Raw genomic sequence first — 23,988 nt, 5'->3', positions numbered from 1 at the left:
CTGCACCCTTCACTGTGAAACGACGCCAAAATTCCTCAACAATTATGGCACATGTGGCGGGTCGGGATACAGCTGCTGGCGGAGATGGTACGGGAGCAGGTGCCTCATCGAGGTCTACATCATGATCTTGTAGTGCATGAAGCTCCTCTTGTGTGTCATTCTTCCTGCATAGGTAGTCATACACTTGTCTGTGGTAGAAGTGCTTCACAGTGGCGATCAGTTCTTGATCCAGTGGCTGCATTAATGACGTCATCCAGGGCGGCAGAAACACAACAAAAACAATCCTTGTGCAGGTCTTCTACGTATGGAGGGTGACTTGGTGCACTGTCCAGCATAAGGAGCATCTTAAATGGAATGCCAAGTTCCCGACGCTTGGCCTTGGCATCGGGGATGCAATACTTCACTAACCAGTCTGACAAAATGTCCCCGGTCACCCAACCATTTGCAGACTTGTACCAGTACATGCCACTTGCATCCATGTTTGTGAGGTTTTTGTAGCACCTCGGGTGTGAAGCTGTGCGTACAACAACTGGCCTCATCTTGTGGCTCCCAGACGTGTTTACATCGAACATTACTGTCATATTACACTTCTGGAGCTTGCGACCAGGGGCTTGTTTCTGTTTTTTAGTGATGTCAATTTGGGCATGGCCTTGTAGTATAATGACATTTCATCGACGTTGTAGATCTGGTCCTTGGTGTACTGTCCTTCTTCAAGAAGCACTCCAAATATTGCAGGATACTCTCTCACGGCCAGCTTGTCGGAAGAGGCACGTTCACTAGACAGTTTAATGTGTCAGAGTTCCTTGCGTTTTAAAAAACAGTGCAGCCATCCTACTGAAGCCTTCAAATGGTTTGTCCACAGATAACTTGCAAGATGCTGCCTTGTAAAAGAGCTGGGCTTGGTTCCGAATAAATCTGCCATTCAGTGGTACACCTTCCTTCTCCTTCCTCATAATGTAGGTGGCAAAATACCGTTCCATAAGTATCATAGCACGATTTCCCACCCAGGAACGGCCGTCAATCTCAGATGAACCATACATCTTCACATGTGCCCTGATGGCATCACAGTTCTTCTAAACTGTCCCCCCTGTTGATTCAGCCAGTCCCAGGCTTTCCCGATAACTGCGTTTCCCTGTCCCTCCTTCTTGAGCTTGATAATCTCCAACCTGGTTGTGTGCGTGAGGAGTTTCTTAACTCTTGGGCCTGAAGACATGGTGCGGCGAAGGTACAGTGCAGCCCAAGATGGAGCACACACACACACACAAAGGAGGCAGACGTGCGACATCGGCGCTCCGTACCGAACCAACACGGCCAGTGGCATTACCTAAATTAGTATCTATGTATGAGTCAAGCTCTGTACCAGGTTAGAATAAATGATTTTTCATTATTAAAAGAAAAAAAAAATAAGAAGAAGGTTAAACAAGACTTGTTCAAACAGAAAAAAGAACCAAGACGAAAAAATGCGCTCAGTCAGCTGAGGTTTGTTTACAGCAGCACGGGGCATGTAAGTACATACTCTGTACTTTTAGTATTGCAAAATGGATACATACTTTAGTAAAGCAAATCTGGAAAAGAAAAGGGATAAAGGTAGAAAGCAAAATGATGATTTCTACCAAGAACTGGTTGAAGTGGAGACTCACAACAGACTGGCTGAACGTGTACACAAACTAGAAATGGCTTTCAAAAATGAAATTGATGAAATAAAGAAGCAGATGCACTTGCAAAAGGAAGAAACAGAAAAACTAGGAAGGGAGGCCAACAAGAAAGACACAACCATCAGTGAACTAACAGTGGAAATGAGTACACTTAGGAAGAAAATGAGTGAAATTGCAAGTACAGTAGTCAATCACGAGAGTGTTATGGAAGAGTTCAAAAATGACACAGAGACAATCAGGCAAGTAAGCAGTCTGATAGACCAAAGCAGTGATATTGAGGGGAAGATAACACAGGTGAATGAAGGTGTGCAAAGATACAAAAATGATGTGGAAACCACGTATGCTGAAATGGTGAAAGTAAAGAAAGACTTAGAAACAAGGGTGGAGGAAAAAAGCATTAAACAGGAAGTGAAAAGAATAATCCAAAACAATCCAAAGTTAGTCAGAGATTCAGTAGATATACACAAATCTATAGTAATCACTGGTATAGAAGAGGAAGAAGTAAAAAACAAGATCACAAGAGACAAAAAGGAGATGGCAAATGTAATGAGCTTACTGAAAGAAGTGTCAGAGGAAATCTGTAGTAAAGACATAAAGGAACACAAAAGGTTAAGGAAATACGAGAAAAGCGGGACAAGACCTCTAAAGGTGACTTTCCAGAGTGTAAACACTGTGGAGGAGATACTAAAAAATGCAAAGAATCTTATGGAAAAAGAGGAGTTCAAAAATGTATGGATAAAAAGATGCTTAACACAAGAGGAACTGGAATTACTGAAAGAGAAAAGGGAGGAAGCAAAAACAAAAAATGAGGAAAGATCAGAAGAGGAGAAGAAGAAATTTTTTTACAAAGTAATAGCATTGCAGGTATGAAAGTGGTACACAAACAGGATGGAATAAAAAGGAGGAACATAGTAAAACCATGTCATGACAAGTATATAAACAAGATGATAAAGTTGATGTACTCAAATGTGGATGGAATGCTATCTAAATTACTAGAGATGAATGATTATGTTAGAGAAAATGAACCACAAATAATATGCCTAACTGAAACAAAATTAACACCAAGGATATCCAATGACATACTAAACTTAGAGGAATACAATATATGGAGAAGAGACAGAAATTTAAAAAAAAGAGGAGGAATTATAATATTAACTAAGAAAAATCTAAAAGTCAATGAAATAAAACTAGATATACCATCACATGTAGAACTGATTGCAGTAGAGATCAACACATCTGAAGGGAAAGTAACTGTAGCCAATATGTACATGCCACCCAGATCAAACACATGGGAAAGAGACGAATATGAGGACCTGCCAGAGAGTACAATTCAGAGTTTAAGATCATTACTACATAAAATGGAAGAGAAATCAGATTGAATTATACCAACTGGAGATTTTAATACAAATATAAATTGGAATACTCTAGATATAATTAGGCAAGAAAGCTGTTGGGACCAAAAGCTCCTGGATCTCGTGCAAGAGTTTTTCCTAACGCAACATGTGAGGGAAACCACCAGAAAAAGAGGACTCGATGTACCTTCAGTGCTAGATCTAATATTTACTAGGCAAGAAAATGATATTGACAGTTTAATATATCACCCTCCACTCGGCAAAAGCGATCATGCAGTACTAAATTACAACTTCAGGATAGCATATGACATAGTTAACAGCAATGAAAGTTACAAAAAGAGCCCAAACTATAAAAAGGGAAATTATCAAGACCTAAAGAAGTATTTCTTAGAAGTTGATTGGGAAAATAAGCTTAGAGGACAAGATTTAAATACTGTATATAAAAAATTCTGTGAATTTTATGAAATAGGAGTCCAGAAGTACATCCCACAGCACAAAGAAGCAGATAAGAAAATACAGAAATGGTTCAATACAGAATGTAAAAAATCAAAAGAAAGAAGAGATTTGTTGTGGAATAGATACAAAAGACACAATAGTGAAAGGGCGTATAATAATTACAAACAGGCAAGAAACGACTATACAAGAATAAGGAGGGCAGCCCAGAAACAGTTTGAGGAGGATATAATAAATAAAAGTAGTGATCAACCAAAGCTGTTTTACAGCTATATCAGAAGCAAAACCGAAAGTAAAAGATATAATACAATCCATTACGGACAAGGGAATCACTTATACACAAGAGAAAGATATTTGTGAAGCACTAAATAAGAATTTCCAATTAGTTTTTACAGAAGAAAAACATTCTGAGAGGGACTATGTGAAACATGCATGTCCACATACTACCAGATACACAAATAGCAGAAAAAGTAATACAGGAGGAGTTAAGTAAATTAGACAGAGGAAAAGCAAGTGGTCCTGATGAAATTTCATGTTGGGTACTACGAGAATGTGCAAAGGAGTTAAGTAAACCATTATTTTTAATTTTCAAGAAATCCTTGAGTCAAGGTAAACTACCTGATATTTGGAAAAAAGCAAATATTGTCGCCTTATTCAAGAAAGGAAATAGACAAAATCCACTCAACTACCGACCAGTATCACTGACCAGTGTTGTAAGCAAGGTATTAGAAAAGCTTATAAGAAAAGCTTGGGTAAATCATCTAGAAGAACACAGTATGATAACAGAAAGACAGTTTGGTTTCAGAAAAGGAAAGTCACGTGTAACTAATCTGTTGAGCTACTATGACAGAGTAACAAACACAATACAGGAAAGAGAAGGATAGGTGGACAGTATCTATTTAGATTTCAAGAAAGCCTTTGACACAGTATCACACCAAAGACTTTTATGGAAACTGTACCATCAAGGAGGAATTCGAGGCAAACTGTTTTGTTGGATGCAAGATTTTCTCATAAAGAGAGAAATGAGAACATGGCTGTTTAATATATACAGTATATGGATGGGGTTGTAAAGGAGGTGCAAGGTAGGGCAGTGGATGTGGGGCTAGCCCTAATGAATGAGGGTGAGATTTGGAAGCTTCTGGTGTTGCTGTTTGATGATGATACAGTATTGTTGAGTGAAGATGAATGGGAGTTGCAAGGTTTGGTGAATGAATTTGGGACAGTGTGTAGGAGGAGGAAGCTGAAAGTTAATGTAAACAAAAGTAAAGCTATGGTGTTTGAAAGGAATGAAGTCACAGAGTGTGGAGTGAGGTTGGATGGTGAGGATATGGAGAATGAGAGTGCATTCAAGTACTTGGGTAGTGTGATGAGTAAGGATGGAACTCTGGGGGATGAAGTACGTGAAAGGGTACAGCAGGTAAGGAAGGTTGTTGGTACACTGAAAGCAGTGTTGAGAAATAGGGAGGTGAGTATGGAAGTTAAGAAGTCACTGCATGATGATATTGTGATCCCTACCCTGACGTATGGAAGCGAGGCGTGGACCTTGCAAGAGGGGAACAAGTCAAGAGTGAGAGCAGTGGAAATGAGTTACTTGAGAGGAGCATGTGGAGTGACGTGGAGGGACAGGTTGACGAATGAAGAAGTGAAGGAACGTTGTGGGGTAGATGTGGATGTGGTTGAGAAGATTAGGAGAAATACACTGAGGTGGTTTGGACATGTGGAGAGAATGGAGAATGAAAGACTGACTATGAGGGTATATGTAGGTGAGGTGGGGGAGGGAGAGGGAGAGGTAGACCGAGGATGAGGTGGAGGGATGGAGTTGAGAGGTATATGAGGGAGGGGGGGGTCAGTTGGGGGGAGGGTAGTCAAATGGTGGGTGACAGAGTGACTTGGAGGTGTTTTGTCTGTGGCCACCCTTTGCGGGATTAGGGCGTTGGGCTATAGATAGATAGATAGACTAAGAGGAAACTACTCATCATGGAAAGAAGTGACTAGTGGAGTACCACAGGGTTCAGTGCTGGCACCAATCATGTTTTTAGTGTATATAAATGATATAAACAGTAACACTGGAAATGAGAGCTATCTGAATATGTTTGCAGATGATGCAAAAATACAAAGGAGAATTACTAACAAAGACTCTTGTAAAGAGCTACAAGAAGAATTAAATAAACTTAATGAATGGAGTAATACATGGCAAATGGAATTCAATGTGGACAAGTGTCATGTAATCAAGTTTGGTAAAAGTGGAAAAAGACCTGATTGGGATTATAAGTTAGGAAATAAAACCCTATACACATCAGAAAGAGAGAAGGACCTAGGTGTGATTATCAATAACAGACTATCTCTGGCTGACCACATCAGCGAGAAGGTATGGAACATGTATACACTGCTTGCAAATATGAGAATAGCATTCACATACATAAATGAAGACATGCTAAGAAGGATAATAACATCATTCATTAGACCAACCCTGGAATATGCATCAGTAGTCTGGAGTCCTCATCTCAAAAAACACATAGACAAGATTGAAAAAGTTCAAAGGGCCGCTACAAGATGGATACCAAGCTTAAGGGACCTAAGCTACGAAGAAAGACTAAATAAACTGAATCTACCAACACCACAGGAGAGAAGGAAAAGAGATGACATGATAATGCTATATAAGTGCATATCAGGGAAGGAGAAAATAGACATAAATGATTACTTAACATATGGAGAAGCATCAGCAAGAGGACACTGCAAAAAACTGCATAAGAAGAGAGGTGATAAAGACGTAAGGAAATTCAGTTTCCCAAACAGAGCAATTGATCAATGGAATGCACTACCGAATGAAATAGTGTGTGCCAAAACAATTCACAAATTTGAGGATATGTACGATAATTATGGTTTAAGACACGGGACAGTACGAGCTTGACTCATTCCTGTAAAGATACAATTAGGTAAGGTAAGAACAAAAAAAAAAAAGCAACACGTTGTACACAACAGGCTAGCTGCAGAGAGTGGATCCACAATGTGCACGAGCATTGTCTGTAATGGCGCGCCTGCCTCCTCCTACCCCATGCTGCGCAGTAGAATGCCCCGGGAATTTCTGCACATCAACATCACGACACATGATGATTGACGCATTGTATAGTGGGCGGGAGGGGAGTTGCATACTAATAGAAAATGGTGTTTTTGAGCCACTCCTTGTCTCTACCTCATGTTCTGTGAGACAAACTCGCGCATTCAAGGTTTTTGGTTATGATTTTTTGTCGTCGCACACAATGCGATTCGCGCACTCTGAGCTCGCACAGTAGGCGAGCCAACTATATATATATATATACTGTATATATACATATAGATATAGATATATATAGATAGATAGATAGATAGATAGATAGATAGATATAGATAAATATATATAGATATATATATATCTACCTATCTATCTATTGCCAGATGCCTTAATCCCTTATACAGGGTGGCCACAAACAAATCGCCTCCACATCACCCTGTCCCCCGCCATTTCACTGCCCTGCTCCCAATTCAAACACCCCTCTTTCCTATACCTCTCCACACCATCCCTCCATCTCATACTTGGCCTTCCCTTCCCTCTCTCTCCCAACACCTCACTCACATACACTCTCCTCATCAGTCTCTCACTCTCCATCCACTCCACATGGCCAAACCACCTCAGTGTGTTTCTCCTGACGCTTCTTATCACATCCACATCCACACTACAATGCTCCTTCAAATCCTCATTTGTCAGTCAGTCTCTTCATGTGACTCCACAGGCTCTTCTCAAATAACTCGATTTCCAGTGCTTTCACTCTTGACGTGTGTCCCTGCAACAACATCCAAGCTTCACTTCCATATGATAGAATTGGTATCACAATATTGTCATGTAATAACTTTTTCACTTCCATGCTCACTTCCCTGTTTCTTATCACTGCCTTCAAGGAACCAGGAACCTTTCTTCCTGGTTGTACCCTTTCAAGCACTTCACCCTCCAAACTTCCATGAACCTTTCTTCCTTGTTGTACCCTTTCAAGCACTTCACCCTCCAAACTCCCATCCTTACTCATCACACTACCCAAGTACTTAAACGTACTCACATTTTTCCATTTCCTTATCATCCAACCTCACTGTACATTCACTGACTTCACCTCTCTCGAAGCCCATAACTTTACTCTTCCTTACATTCACCTTTAGATTCCGTTTCTTACACACACTTCCAAACTCATCCACCATGCCTTGCAGCTCCCCTTTGTCTTCACTTAACAACACAGTATCATGTATATGTATGTATGTATATATATATATATATATATATATATATATATATATATATATATATATATATATATATATATATATATATATATATATATATATATATATATATATATATATATATATATACTAAAGTGAAAATTTACAAGTCCATGGTTAGACCCATTTTAATTTACGGGCATGAGTCATGGTACAGTACAATTGCAACAGATCAGAAAGTATTAGGATTTGAGAATAAAATACTGAGAAGGATTCTTGGGGTAAAGTGGCAAGACAGAGTTACAAATGAAAGAGTAAGGGATATTACGAGAGTGGAACCAGTTAATGAATATGTGAGACTGTCTCGTTGGAAGTGGCTGGGGCACATATACAGAAAAGAAGGTTGTTTAATACAGGATGTGTCAAGAGTGGATTGCTAGAGGAAGAAGAGCTAGAGGTAGGCCGAGGGAAACCTGGTTGAGGACAATGAAAAAAGAAGCAGGAGAGGAGTGTTGGTGGGACCTGAAGGAGATGGCAAGAGACAAATATTGGTGGAGAGAGTTCATTGAGACCCTATGCATCCCGTGGGGTGCCACAGGAAATGATTGATTGATTGATTGATATATTAAGTATATATATATATATATATTAAGTATGGTTGAAATTTTTTGGTAAGGTGTAAAAAGAAATAGCCAGGAGATCATTGCCTGACCATGTATGGTTTACACGTTGTCTACTGGACGCAGCAATCTCTGTGAACTGATGTTAAGGCTTCAGAATGTCCAAGGTTCATTCATAATGTCATTCCATCACCAGCAAATATGAAGCTTGGGAAAGTCAGGCTAGCCAACCACGAACATGTAACTATAGTAGAGCTGTCATAATGGTTCACATTTTCCACTTAATCTTCGGCGAAAACATGATGACTTTCGTCTCTGATTATACATGACCTCAGGTAGCATCTTTGCTCCATCTCCTAACTCTGAGGTCATTCTGTAGAACCTCATCCCATGTCTTCTTACATCTACCTCTTGATGCTCTACCCTCCACACTCACACTCAGATCTTTTCACTCAACTTTCATCCTCCATTCTCTCTGAAAGTCCAAACCTTGTTAATGTTGACTAGGTAGGTGGCTCCAGTGATGACATCTCCCTCTTCCACCAGCTGCTCAGCGTAGGCCTCACATGCTATCTCCCACAGCCTTCAGTCATACACAATAGGTAGGGTTAGTTTATACTGCAATTCTCTTCAACTCATATTTATTACTGATATATCTGAATTTGGGTACAAATTTGATAGCCCCCTCCCTAAGGACCAGCAATCCTTCTATGTGCCATACATCTTCAAATGTCTCACCACTCTGGTGCTAATACCCACTGCTCATACTGAATGGATGCTATGACTACCTCAGCTGGGACGGATATACAGGTAGTGGTATTAGTGAAGGTGTTTTATGATGTCCATGGGCCTTGTGGAAGATCAGATAAGTCTGCTTTAACAAAACTCAAATAATCAAGGTGTTCCTTATCCTGCTTGGGATCAAACTTGCATATTTTCTGACAATGAACTATTTTCCAAACCATAGAACTACTACCTTCTCCATTTCCTCCCAAAACACATGCTCAATGGGTGCACTGTAACAACTGAGGCTTATCTGAGGTGTGCTATTGTGTACAGCTCCATCACTTTTTTTGCAAACCATTTTGCACATAAAAATTAATCTAGCAACTAATATTCCCCACTTTTGTAGGAGAGAGTGTAGTTCTTCACCATGTTCATATGCAGTGTGCTATTAGTACAATTTGTATTTGTACAAGCAGCACTAAAGGGGAGGATGCTACTCAACATTTAGCATCTCCAACAGTTCACCATTCTCCTTTTAAGGAATAGGGAGGGAGCTGAAGAATGTTTTTATAACCAGGCAGACCAATTCCACCATGAGAAGTAGTCCCTCCATAAGCCACAAAGTAAAATATAAAATTCAATAACTTACTTGTGCGAGACCTGTGGAGCAGAGGCCACCAGGAAGGGTGTGAGTTTGTGATGACGTGCAGCCCACTGTATATGCTCGTCCAGAGAGCCACGCCAGCAGTGCATCATACTCGCCTGACTCAGGTTGCCCTTAACCTCATGCTGCCGAACTGGTATCAGTACCAATAACATCAGATCAACTTATTTTCTACAATTTTCTTTTATAATGTTCATAAAACTCTGAAACTTAAACATTTTTTTATTGATATGAACACAAAAACCAACGATATTTTATCCCTGTTACATTTAACTGCAATATATGATATATAGTGTATATGGAAATGTAAATGTCACTATGCAGTTATGGATGGACAAGGAAGCCAGTAACGGGGTAATATGAATACTGTACATTCTGATAAACAGAAAAACTAACCAATGGACATGAAGTAAGGACCACATGGAAAGAATATATTGAAACCCTGATGAATGGGAATAGAGAGAGAGAGAGAGCAGAGCAGCTGTAAACATGATTGGTTTTGGGGGTGTGCAGAGAAGGAATGCAGTGCCAGGAGACGTGACACTCGCACAGGTGAACAGTGCTGTGAAGTGGCTGGAAAATAGGAAAGCAGCTGGGCTTGATGAGGTGTATGCAGCGATGCTTAAGTGTAGTGGAGAGAGTGGAATGAAGTGCTTCTTGGAGATATGTAAGAAGGCATGGATGAGTGAAACTGTGCCTGAAGAGAGGAAAAAAGCTGTGATTATACCCCTGTACAAAAATAAAGGTGGGCGAAGTGAGTGCAAGAATTATCATGGTGTACGTTTATTGTGTGTGGTAGGGAAGGTATATGGAAGAATTATTACAAAGAAAGTGAGAGAGATATCAGAAGTCCTAGTGAAAGATGAACAGGGTGGCTTTAGGAGTGGCAGAGGATGTGTGGATCAAATATTTGCAGTGAGACAGATAGTAGAGATGGCTTGTGAGAAGGACCATAAGGTGTTTATGGTATTCATGGATCCGGAAAAAGCATAAGACAAAGTAGACAGAGAGGGATTGTGGAAACTTTTGCACATGTATGGTGTAGATGGCAAGCTGCTAGGTGCTGTCAAGAGTTTTTATGATGGTTGCGAAGCATGTGTATGGGTTAATGGGCATCTAAGTGAATGGTTCACAATCGGTGTGGGCGTGCGACAAAGTTGTGTGATGTCCCCATGGTTGTTCAATACATATAAGGATGGGGTGACGAGAGATGTAAAAACTCGAGTAATGGAGAGAGGGATGGCGTTGGTAATGAATGGTGATGGATAGAATATCTCAAATTTGTTGTATGCTGATGATGCAGTACTGCTTGCAAGTACTGGGCAAGAACTTGGTAGGATGGTGCAGAGTTTTGCTGATGTCTGTGAGCATCATGCCTTGAGAGTAAATGCAGAAAAGAGTAAAGTAATGGTTACTGAGAGAGACAGTGACTCCCAGTGTGATGTTACAGTGAATGGAGAGAGACTGTAACTGGTGAAAGAGTTCAAATACCTGGGTACAGTGATAGAAAAGAGAGGCAAATGTGCAAAAGACACTGAAAGTAGAGTGACACAAGGAAGAAAAGTAGCTGGTGCAATGAAGGCCTTGATAAGAAACAGAGGCTTGAGTGTTGCAGCTGCACGAGGCTTACATGAGGGAGTGTTGGTGCCAACTTTTACATATGGATGTGAGACTATTGTGTGGCATGAAAATGAAAAGTCAAGAGTAAGAGCAGTGGAGATGGGACTGCTTAGGAATGTATGTGGAGTACAGAGGGTGGATAGGATACAAAATAATGTGATCCGTGAAAGATGCCGAGTGAGGATGTCGGTGGACACCAGAATCAAAGAGACTGTACTGAGATATTATGGTCATGTGGAGAGAATGGATAACAAGAGACTGGTGAAAATGGTACACCCACTGCAAATTGACTTAAGACCTACACACAGAATTGCTACGGGAGAGTTGCTGTTTTTCCTTTGTGTTTCCACCTCTACCAAGTGAATTTCTGGGGCAAGATGTAACTGGCAACTCCTCTGGTACTGGCAGGAGGTGGTGAAACACTCAGCACATCAGAGCTTGCCCAAAAGCAAGAGTGGAAGTATATGTTTCCTTCACTCTGAGCTTACACCTCCCTCTTGTTTCGTAAGCATTACTGTTTGCACTGTTATTTTCCAAGAGTTGAGCTGTCATGCTTGGAAACTACTGCTCACGGGATGAAAGGGTCCGTATCATTGCATGGAGGCAGGATAATATCCCTATCAACACGATTTGTGAATGTACTCGATACGCAAAGTCGACCATCATAAAGATTCTTGCTGCAGCGTGCCACCTGCCACCAGAGCACAAGCATGGTGGTGGAAAGAAGAGGACGACTTCCAGAGGTACAGATACGCTTCTGAAGAGGGAAGTAATCAAGAATCCTCGACTGACAGCAGCAAGGGAAACATGATTTCATATTAATGAATGGCATTTCATGAACAAACATTGTGATATACTATGATTTCTGTGTTTTTTAATACATTGAGGGGGGAGGTCGTAAGTCAATTTGCGGTAGCTGTACATCTGAGCGAATCTGAAGCAGGAAGGAGGCAAGGTAGGCCAAGGAGAAGATGGACAGATATGGTGGATGAGTGTGTGAGGAAGAGAGGTTTAGAAGTCGGTGAGGCTAGGGAACTGACAAGAGATCGAGCTGGCTGGATGAATGTTGTGAGGAGAAGTGCATGATCATGGATTTTGGCACCCCTTTTTAACATGGCAGCATCCAGATTGACTTAATTGGATACATTTATGTGAAGCTACAGAATGTGGTGAATGTTTCTGGAATATCCAATAGTGCCAGGATTCCAGGGGACTTGAATGATGAGTGAATGGAAGCGTGGCCCATTGGATTGGGCAAATTTGGGCTGTCTGGACACTGCTACTCCTCACCCTGCCTTTGGGTGGGAAAGGAGGTCCAGATGATGATGATGATGATGATGATGATGATGATATATATATATATATATATATATATATATATATATATATAATGTAGGAAAGCTGTACAGGTTTAAGAAACACTGCACTAAATAATAATTACAGTTTCCAGTGCTGTTTACCAAGGATCATAAATTTTGGATAAGTATAATTTTTATCCTTGAGTTATATTCCACCATTATTCTTTCCCTTCCTTAAACTCCTCTTTTTGGATTCAGTCCAACCACTTCTACCCCTTTATCTTCCACTACCCATTCATGACAAAAACAAAAATACTAAGTAAATTACTTAGCTGACTAGCTACTTACTCTCAGCTGCCACTACTGAATCCACCTGCTCCAAACTTCCATACATGCTGAGGGCATATCTAAACTCTGTTGGGTCAGCCATTTCTCCATCCTTTTCTAGCAGACACTGATACTTCTCTAAGGTCTCTGAAATGGTCTGAAGGATGCTCTCACCACTCTCTTCACAGGCTCTGCAACAGAATGGAGCAAGAACTGACATTGTAGCATGTGAACGCAGAACGAAGGTCAACAAAAGCATATGAGAATACCAGGAAGACAATGAAGCTAAAGAAAGCAGAGTAAACGTAAAACAGAAACATAAGTGGATGGGATGAACAGGAAGACCAAAAAGTGAAGCTATGGAAAGCAAGTGAAAATGAACCATAACAATCCACATTTCAATGAGGTTACAGGTGTAAAGTGGGGCCATACTCAAAACTTCTGTCAGTGAAATGAACATGAAGGTGGGGAGCAGCATAAAAATTAAACACAGGCTATCTATCTATCTATTGCCAGATGCCTTAATCCTGTAAGGAGTGGCCTTAAACAAATCGCCTCCATGTCGCCCTGTCCCCTGGCATTTCATTGCCTTACTCCCAGCTCACCTCCCCCTCTCTCATGTACCCCTCCACTCCATCCCTCCATCTCATCCTTGGCCTCCCCCTCCCTCTCCCCCCCTTTCCACCTCACTCACATACACTCTCCTCATCAGTCAATGGCTCTCCATCCTCTCCACATGGCCAAAACCACCTCAGTGTGTTTCTCCTAATGTTTCCTATCACATCCACATCCACACCACAAAGCTTCTTCACTTCCTCATTTGTCAGTCTGTCTCTCTATATGACTCCACATGCTCCTCTCAAATAACTCATTTCCAGTGCTCTCAATCTGACTTCTGTCCCTCCAACATGGTCCAAGCTTCACTTCCATACGTCAAGAGTTGGTATCACAATACTGTCATGTAGTAACTTTTTCACTTCCATGCTCACTTCCCTGTTTTTTAATCACTGCTTTCAAGGAACCAGGAACCTTTCTTCCTTGTTGTACCCTTTCAAGCACTTCACCCCTAAACTTCCATCCTTACTCATCACACTATCCAAGTACTTAAACACACTCACATTTTCCATTTGGGAAATGGGAAATGGAAAATATACAATCTATGACCTGTAATAACTTAATCCAAACTTAGTCTAGTAAAATCCATCAGTTCCACAAATTAAATGAATATGCTGTATAATCTTGAAGTAACAAGGGCTTACATGAGCTAATCTGTACTTGAACTACTGATATTTAATGTGAAGAAAGAACAGTATGCCTCACTTACCCTTCAACTTCAGTTCCTTCCTCAAGGTCATCTTCTAGTGCTGTGACAGTCTCCTGGCTGTTCTCTCCCTGGCCCCCATCACTACTTTGTGCAGCCAGCATGCTAAGAAGGAGCAAATGGTGAAAACTCTTCTTGCGTGAGGTCACTTTATGCAGCTTGGGAAAGAATGACTTTTGTGCCACTTTCTTAACACCAACATCAGCTGAGTTGCCAACCCCTGTGCCCCCAGTTACATTAACAGCACCCCCTGCATCAGTGTTGTTTGTACCACTCTTCTCTGTGGAGTGTGGGAGAGGATAAGGATGATCATGCAACAGAAAAATTATGAATGAATGAATGAAAGAGTGAATGAGTCTGTAGACAATAAGCTGTATTTGGAACTCTTATAATGCACTTCAATTGCCATACTTCATTCATGTATTCCAAAGGCATGCTAAAAATAAGACAGGGGATTGGGCTGGATACCTTCCCTCTTTGTATTAGAGTACCTGCTCAGCATTTCTATTCCCACCATCAAAAAGATAGCAAGACTCATCCCTCTAGGATAAGGATAAGGTTTTGAATTATTTTTAGGAATTTTCTGGTTTTTGAAATTCTCCAACTGACGTTTGACTGTACTGTATCTGGTTACTCACCTATATCCACTCTCATGCCCTGCCTGCCAAAAGCCTTCTGTATTCATGGGGCATTGATCACAGGAGGGTGGATGTGCATTGTTTCCATCTCTGTCCACTGTGTGTGTGTGTGTGTGTGTGTGTGTGTGTGTGTGTGTGTGTGTGTGTGTGTGTGTGTGTGTGCGTGTGTGTGTGTGTGTGTGTGTGTGTATTTACCTAGTTGTGATATACAGGAAATGAGCTATGCTTGTGGGGTTCCATCTCTGCTTCTCAGTAAGTCAAATATTGCTTTGAACTCGTTTGTTTTTAGAGTGGATGATCTCTTTGTCCTGTCTATTCCACAGGTCTATGCATCTATATGGAAAACTATATTTCTTGATATCCTTCAAGCAACTAGGCTCCTTCAGTTTCATTCTGTGTCCTCTTCTTACTCTCCTATCCCATACAAATAGATCTTTTCTGTCAATTTTATCTACTCCCATCATTGTCCTAAACACTGTGATCATGTTGCCCCTCTCTCATCTTTCCTCTAAGGAAGGCAGATCCAGCTTTTCCAGCCTCTCTCCATAAGACAGATCTGCCAGGCTAGGGACCATCTTGGTTGCTTTTCTTTGCATTTTCTCGATCTTGTTTATATCTTTCTTTTTGCGTGGGAATCACACTACTACTGCATATTCCAATCTGGGGTGGATCATGGCCACTATCAGTTCATCATCTCCTCATCCATGCAATGAAATGCCACTCTTATGTTAGTCACAAGTTTGTATGTCTCTCTGTCTTGTTAATGTGTTTTTCTATCTATCTCTATCTATCTATGTGTTTTTCAGGTGACAAACTATCCTGGACCAGCACTCCAAAATCCTTCTCTTTTCTCGCTTTTGTGATTGGTTCATTACCCATCAAATATTTCAGTGATGGCCTCTTGGTACTTTTACCCATTTCCAGTATTTTAAATTTTTTTGCATTGAATTTCATTTCCCATATCCAGCTCAAACCACGAATCCTATCTAGGTCCTCCTGCAGCATTTTATGGTCTTCCTCAATTTCTACTTTCCTCAAGATCTTTGCATCATCAGCAAACAGACTTACATAACTGTTCATTCCATCTACCATGTCGTTTTATAAATCAGGAACATTACTGGTGCTAACACCGAGCCCTGTGGGATTCCACTTGTTACTTTCCGCCATCCAGACATCCTGTCCTTTATTATTATCCTCATTTGTCTGTCTCTCAAAAAGTCTCTCATCCACTCCAGGAGGTTTCCCTTAAGTCCTCCAATGTGTTCTAATTTCCACATTAGTCGCTCGTGGGGTACCTTGTCAAAGGCTATCTCCAAATCTAAATACACACAATCCACCCAACCGTCTCTCTCACACAAGATGTCTATCGCTCTTGAGTAAAAGCTCAACAAGTTGGAAACACATGACCTTCCCCTTCTGAATCCAAACTGACTTTCAGCCAAAATGTTCACCTCCTCCAGATATTTTATCCATCTGTCTTTCAGGATTCTCTCATACAATTTTGCGACCATGCTGGTCAGGACATTAGTCTATAATTCAGGGGTTCTTCCTTGTTTCCTCCTCTATAAATTGGTACCACATTGGCCCTCTTCCATTCCCAAGGCACTTTCCTCTATTCCAGAGAACAAACAATTAAACCATGTGTGTGTGTGTTCTTACCTAACTGTATCTTTACAAGAATGAGTCAAGTTCGTACTGTCCCATGTATTAAACCATTTTTATTGTACATATCCTTAAAGTTATGAATTGTTTTGGCACACACTATTTCATTCGGTAGTGCATTCCACTGATCAAATGCCCTATCTGGGAAACTATATTTCCTTATGTCTTTATCGCCTCATTTTTTTTGCAGTTTTTTGCGGTGTCCTCTTGCTGATGCAGCCCCATAGGTTATGTAATCATTTATGTCTCTTTATTCTTCCCTGATATGCATTCATATAGCATAATCATGTCTCCTCTTTACCTTCTCTCTTGTAGTGCAGCTAGATTCAGTTTTTCTAGTCTCTCTTCATAACTTAGCTCCCTTAAGCTTGGTACTCATCTTGTAGCAGCCCTTTGTACTTTTTCAATTTTATCTATGTGTTTTTTGAGATGCGGACTCCAGACTACTGATGCATATTCCAGGGTTGGTCTAATGAATGATGTTATTATCTTTCTTAGCATGTCTGCATTTATGTATGTGAATGCTATTCTCATATTTGAAAGAAGTGTATACATGTTCCATACCTTCTCACTGATGTGGTCAGCCGCAGATAATCTGTTATTGATAATCACACCTAGGTCCTTCTCCTTTTCTGATGTGTGTAGGTTTTTACTTCCTAACTTATAATCCCAATCAGGTCTTTTTCCATTTTTACCAAACTTGATTACATGACACTTGTCCACATTGAATTCCATTTGCCATGTATTACTCCATTCAAGAAGTTTATTTAATTCTTCTTGTAGCTCTTTACAAGAGTCTGTGTTAGTAATTCTCTTTTGTGTCTTTGCATCATCAGCAAACATATTTAGGTAGCTTTCATTTCCAGTATTACTGTCTATATCATTTATTTATAATAAAAGCATAACTGGTGCCAGCCCTGAGCCCTGTGGAACTCCGCTAGTCACTTCCCTCCATGATGAGTAATTTCCCCTTAGTACTGTTCTCATTTCTCTTTTTTTGAGAAAATCTTGCATACAACAATACAGTTTGCCTCAGATTCCTCCTTGATGGTACAGTTTCCATAAAAGTCTTTGGTGCGGTACTTTGTCAAATGCTTTCTTGAAATCATAAGAGATACTGTCCACCCATCCTTCTCTGTTCTATAATGTTTCTGTTACTCTGTCATAGTAGCTCAATAGATTAGTAACACATGATTTCCCTTTATGAAACCAAACTGTCTTTCTGTTATTATATTGTGTTCTTCTAGATGATTCACCCAAACTTTTCTTATCAGCTTTTCTAATCCCTTGCGTACAACACTGGTTAGTGATACTGGTCGGTAGTTGAGTGGATTTTGTCTATTCCCCTTCTTGAATAAGGGAACAATGTTTGCTTTCTTCCAAATATCAGGTAGTTTACCTTGTCCCAAGGATTCCTTGAAAATTAAAGATAATGGTTTACTTAACTCCTTTGCACGTTCATGTAACACCCAACATGAAATTTCATCAGGACCATTCGCTTTTCCTTTATCTAATTTACTTAACTCCTCCTGTATTTCTTTTCCTATTTGTATATCTGGTAGTATGTGTGGACATGCATGTTCCACATAATCCCTCTCAAAATTATTTTCTTCTGTAAAAACTGATTGGAAATTCTTATTTAGTGCTTCACAAATATCCTTCTCTTCTGTGGAGATGATCCCCTCATCTGTAATGGATTGTATTTTGTCTTTTACCTTGGTTTTGCTTCTGATGTAGCTGTAAAATAGCTTTGGTTGATCATTACTGTTTTTTATGATGTCCTCCTCACACTGTTTTTGGGCTTCCCTCATTATTCTTGTATAATCGTTTCTTGCCTCTTTATAATTGTTACATGCCCTTTAATTATTGTGTCTTCCGTATCTGTTCCAAAACAAATCTCTTTTTTCTTCTGATTTTTCACATTCTGTATTAAACCATTTCTTTATTTTTTTTTTTTTTTTATTTTTTTTTTTTTTAAATGCGAGAAAGAAGGAACCAAAGGCCATGAGCCCGCAGTAACAGTTCCCTCCAAGAGAAAAACAAAATACAATAGAGAGCCAAATTCAAGATCCGATCATTTTGAGATGCCTGGACACACTGCGTTTGAAAGATTGGAGATCATAGGCAGGAGGAAATACAGACAGAGGGAGACAGTTCCAGAGCTGACCTGTTGCATAAATGAAAGACTGGGAGTAACGGTTAACTCTTGCATTAGAGAGTTGGACAGAAAAGGGATGAGAGTTTGCTGCCAGACGGGTGCTACGCGCCCGTCGTAGAGGTGGAGGAATGCAAGCAGACAGTTCAGAGGAGCAGTGACCATTAAAGTAGCGATAGAAAAGAGATACAGATGCAACAGTGCGGCGAAGAGACAGAGGTTGAAGGGAGTCAGTAAGAGGAGGAGAGTTAATGAGACGAAAAGCCTTTGACTCCACCCTATTGAGAAGAGCTGTATATGGGGAGCCTCCCCACACATGAGAGTTGTACTCCACACAGGGGCGGATAAAACCCCTGTATAGAGTCAACAATTGTGCAGGGGTAAAGAAAGAGCGGAGTCGGCTTAGCACACCCAATCTCTTGGAAGCAGATTTTACAAGAGATGTAATATGATCTTTCCAAGATAAGTCCTGAGTAAATGAAACCCCAAGCATGTTCAAGGATGATGCAAGATTAATCTGAATATTATTAAACATTAGTGGGTATACCTGTGGAAGATTTTGTCAGGTTGATAGGTGTAAGAACTGAGTCTTAGATGCATTAAAGACAACCATATTATTTTTACCCCAGTCAGAGATATGAGCCAAGTCAGACATTAGGTGTGCCATAGCCTCATTCCTTGTTTCTTGAAGTAACTGTTGAGATGGGCGTTGCGGGAACCGAATGGAAAGGTGAAGGGTGGAGTCATCAGCGTATGAGTGGATAGGGTTAGATGTACAGCTTAGAAGATCATTGATGAATAAAAGGAAGAGAGTTGGTGATAGGACAGAGCCCTGAGGAACACCACTGTTGATAGATCTAGGAGAAGAACGATGGCCGTCTACGACAGCGGCTATAGAACGACCAGAAAGAAAGCTAGCGATGAAGGCACAGATAGAAGGATAGAAACCGTAGGAGGGCAGTTTGGAAATTAAAGATTTATGCCAGACTCGATCGAAAGCCTTTGAGATGTCAAGTGCAATGGCAAAGCTTTCGCTGTGGGATGTACTGTGGGATGTACTGTGGGATGTACTTCTGGACTCCTATTTCATTAAGTTCACAGAATTTTCAATATAACATCTAAATCTTGTCCTCTAAGCTCTTATTCCCAATCTATTTTTAAGAAGTATTTCTTTAAGTTATGATAGTTGCCCTCTTTATAGTTTGGGCTCTTTTTGTAAGTTTCATTACTATTAACTATGTCATATGCAATGCTGAAGTTGTAATTTAATACTGCATGATCACTTGTGCCGAATGGAAGGTGATACATTATATTGTCAACATCATTTCTTGCCTATTAAATACAAGACCTAGTACTGATGATATGTCAAATCCTCTTTTTCTGGTGCTTTCTTTTACATGTTGTTTTAGGAAAAACTCCTGCACAAGGTCCAGGAGCTTTTGGTCCCAACTGCTTTCCTGGCTTGTTAGATCTAGAGTATTCCAATTTATATTTGTATTGAAATCTCCAGTTACAATACAGTTACTCTGTAACTTCGATTGTGAATAGACACTGGATGCCACGCGTGTTCGTTTTTTGTGAATAAACAGTGAATATACTGCAATACCTCGCCTCTAGAGCACATGGGAATTTACAGTGTTGTGCAGTGTTAAGAAATTTGAACTTAGAGTGCAAAGTATCAACTATGGAGTGCAAATTGGCAGTTTATCTGGCGGTCAGAACTGCAGTGTTTTTTTTTTTTTTTTTTTTTTTTTAAATGCGAGGAAGAAGGAACCAAAGGCCATGAGCCCGCAGTAACAGTTCCCTCCAAGAGAAAAACAAAATACAATAGAAAGCCAAATTCAAGATCTGATCATTTTGAGATGCCTGGACACACTGCGTTTGAAAGACTGGAGATCATAGGCAGGAGGAAATACAGACAGAGGGAGACAGTTCCAGAGCTGACCTGTTGCATGAATGAAAGACTGGGAGTAACGGTTAACTCTTGCATTAGAGAGTTGGACAGAAAAGGGATGAGAGTTTGCTCCCAGACGGGTGCTACGCGCCCGTCGTAGAGGTGGAGGAATGCAAGCAGACAGTTCAGAGGAGCAGTGACCATTAAAGTAGCGATAGAAAAGAGATAAAGATGCAACAGTGCGGCGAAGAGACAGAGGTTGAAGGGAGTCAGTAAGAGGAGGAGAGTTAATGAGACGAAAAGCCTTTGACTTCACCCTATTGAGAAGAGCTGTATGTGGGGAGCCTCCCCACACATGAGAGTTGTACTCCACACAGGGGCGGATAAAACCCCTGTATAGAGTCAACAATTGTGCAGGGGTAAAGAAAGAGCGGAGTCGGCTTAGCACACCCAATCTCTTGGAAGCAGATTTTACAAGAGATGTAATATGATCTTTCCAAGATAAGTCCCGAGTAAATGAAACCCCAAGCATGTTCAAGGATGATGCAGGATTAATCTGAATATTATTAAACATTAGTGGGTATACCTGTGGAAGATTTTGTCGGGTTGATAGGTGTAAGAACTGAGTCTTAGAAGCATTAAAGACAACCATATTATTTTTACCCCAGTCAGAGATATGAGCCAAGTCAGACATTAGGTGTGCCATAGCCTCATCCCTTGTTTCTTGAAGTAACTGTTGAGATGGGCGTTGCGAGAACCGAATGGAAAGGTGAAGGGTGGAGTCATCAGCGTATGAGTGGATAGGGTTAGATGTACAGCTTAGAAGATCATTGATGAATAAAAGGAAGAGAGTTGGTGATAGGACAGAGCCCTGAGGAACACCACTGTTGATAGATCTAGGAGAAGAACGATGGCCGTCTACGACAGCAGCTATAGAACGACCAGAAAGGAAGCTAGCGATGAAGGTACAGATAGAAGGATAGAAACCGTAGGAGGGCAGTTTGGAAATTAAAGATTTGTGCCAGACTCGATTGAAAGCCTTTGAGATGTCAAGTGCAATGGCAAAGCTTTCGCCAAAGTCCCGAAAGGAGGATGACCAGGAGTCTGAAAGGTAGGTGAGAAGATCGCCAGTGGAGCGTCCCTGACGGAACCCATACTGACCATCGGAAAGAAGGTTGTGATAGGAAAGATGCCTTAAAATTTTTTTATTAAGAATTGACTCGAAAACTTTTGAAATACAGGACGTTAAAGCAATTGGACGATAGTTGGAGGGTTGGGAGTGGTCACCCTTCTTTGGGACTGGCTGAATGAGAGCAAACTTCCAGCAAGAAGGAAAGGTACAAGTTGACAGACAAAGGCGAAATAGTTTGCCTAGGCAGGGTGTAAGCACAGAAGCACAGTTCTTGAGAACAACAGGAGGGACCCCATCAGGCCCATATGCCTTGTTAGTACTGAGGCCAGTAATGGCAGAAAATACATCAACTGAAGAAATTTTAATGTCAGCCATGAGGAAGTCAGAGGGGGGAAGTGATGGAGGAACAGCACCGGAATCGTCCAAGGTGGAATTGGAGGAGAAAGTCTGTGCGAAGAGATCTGCTTTATCAGTAGAAGAAATAGCTACAGAACCATCAGAGTAGAAAAGAGGAGGGAAGGATGATGAGGTAAAGTTGTTAGAAAGATTTCTGGCAAGGTGCCAGAAGGAGCGGGAAGAATTCGAGTTGGAGAGTTGAGAGCATTTAGTATGGATGAAATTATTTTTAGTAGAGCGAAGAACAGACTTAGCACGATTCCGGGCAGAAACGTAAAGATTATGTGATTCAGGGGTGGGTTGGCTCCGGTACCTTTTGTAGGCCTTCTCCTTGTTGCGGACAGCATTAGAACAAGCGTGATTAAACCAAGACTTTCTTGCGTTAGTCAAAGGATATGAGAAAGGAATGTATGCTTCCATGCCCGAGAGAATAACCTCCGTAATGCGCAAGGCACACTCAGATGGCTCACGGCCATGGAAGCAATAATCATTCCAGGGAAAATCAAAGAAGTACTGCCTGAGGGCCTCCCAGTCCGCAGCTCCAAAATGCCAGAGACGACGTTTCCCTGGAGGGTCCGCAGGCCGTACTGGAGCGATAGGACAGGTTAAGGTAATAAGGTTGTGATCGCAGGAGCCCAACGGAGAGAAAAGATTAACAGAGTAAGCAGAAGGATTAGTTGTGAGGAAGAGGTCAAGTATGTTGGAGCTCTCTCCAAGGCGGTCAGGGATACGGGTAGGGTGCTGTACAAGCTGCTCTAGGTCATTAAGGATAGAAAAGATGTAGGCTTGTTCACCAGGTGGATCCGTGAAAGGAGAGGAGAGCCAAAGGTGGTGGTGAACATTGAAATCTCCAAGAATGGAGATTTCAGAGAAAGGAGAAATGGACAGAATGTGTTCCATCGTAGAAGTAAGATAGTCGAAGAATTTTTGATAGTCAGTAGAATTAGGGGATAAGTAAACAGCACAGATATATTTAGTCAGAGAATGACAGGAAAGCCGAAGCCAGAGAGTGGAGAATTCAGAAGAATCAAGTTCAGGAACACGAGAGCAAGATAAGTCGTTGCGTATGTATACACAACAGCCACCTTTGGCTTTGAAATGAGTATAGAGAAAGTAGGAGGATACAGAAAAGGGTTTGCTGTCAGTTGCCTCAGACAGCTGAGTCTCCGTTAGAAAAAGAAGGTGAGGTTTAGAGGAGGAGAGGTGGTGCTCAACAGAGCGAAAGTTAGATGAAAGGCCGCGAATGTTGCAGAAATGAAGAAGAAGAGAGTCAGACAGTGGTTCCAGGCACCTCGAGTCGTCACCGGGAGAGGGGCAGATGGCGGGGGCATAAACAATTATAATTCACAGTGTAAAGAATTAAGTGCAGCACAACACTGGATTACTGTACGTGCTTCAAGCGCATTTTCACCACTGCCAAAACCTTAGAAAGGAAGCCACAAACATGATGTAAGTACTCTGGCTGAGGTACAGTCATTTCTAATTCCTCATTCTTTGGTTCCTTTTCATTTATTTCATGCTTTATGTCCAATATTGGTGTGAATAGGGTCTTAAATAGGTTTAAATAGGTGCTATGCATGTCCGGTAGGGAGTTATTTAGGTGGCTTTCAAAGTTAGGCTGGGTTAGGGTCTATAAGTACCAGTCCAGGAGGCTGGTGCCCACTATCTGGACAGGACCACTTTTCAGACATGCCTTTGGCTCTATTACGTCGGATAGTGGAGGGATTACTTCGTGTTATATGAAGGAAAATACTTCCATTTAAGTATGGACATTTGTTTCTTTCCATTTTTTGTTGTGTCTTTGTAATCCTTTTTTTTTGTTTGTTT

At 40.9% G+C, this 23,988-nt stretch overlaps 1 protein-coding gene across 1 annotated transcript in view; it reads right to left on the bottom strand.

Moving 5' to 3' along the window:
- LOC145403746 (gem-associated protein 5-like) overlaps nucleotides 1-23,988 on the bottom strand; it is a 410,271-nt gene that overhangs the window by 123,290 nt on the left and 262,993 nt on the right. Inside the window, exons 19-22 of the mRNA XM_080275424.1 lie at nucleotides 14,288-14,564; nucleotides 12,985-13,154; nucleotides 9,704-9,851; nucleotides 8,818-8,911 (exon numbers count right to left, since the gene is read on the bottom strand). Coding sequence (XP_080131550.1) covers nucleotides 8,818-8,911; nucleotides 9,704-9,851; nucleotides 12,985-13,154; nucleotides 14,288-14,564 — 689 coding nt within the window. The remainder of the gene's footprint in view (nucleotides 1-8,817; nucleotides 8,912-9,703; nucleotides 9,852-12,984; nucleotides 13,155-14,287; nucleotides 14,565-23,988) is intronic.

Source organism: Coenobita brevimanus, chromosome 61 (assembly GCF_032717465.1).
Source record: "Coenobita brevimanus isolate Jiangsu-jjx chromosome 61, ASM3271746v2, whole genome shotgun sequence".
In the NCBI taxonomy this organism is placed as follows: Eukaryota; Metazoa; Arthropoda; class Malacostraca; order Decapoda; family Coenobitidae; genus Coenobita; species Coenobita brevimanus.
Note: the sequence above shows the minus strand (reverse complement) of the source record. Positions and strands in the feature narration are given on the sequence as shown.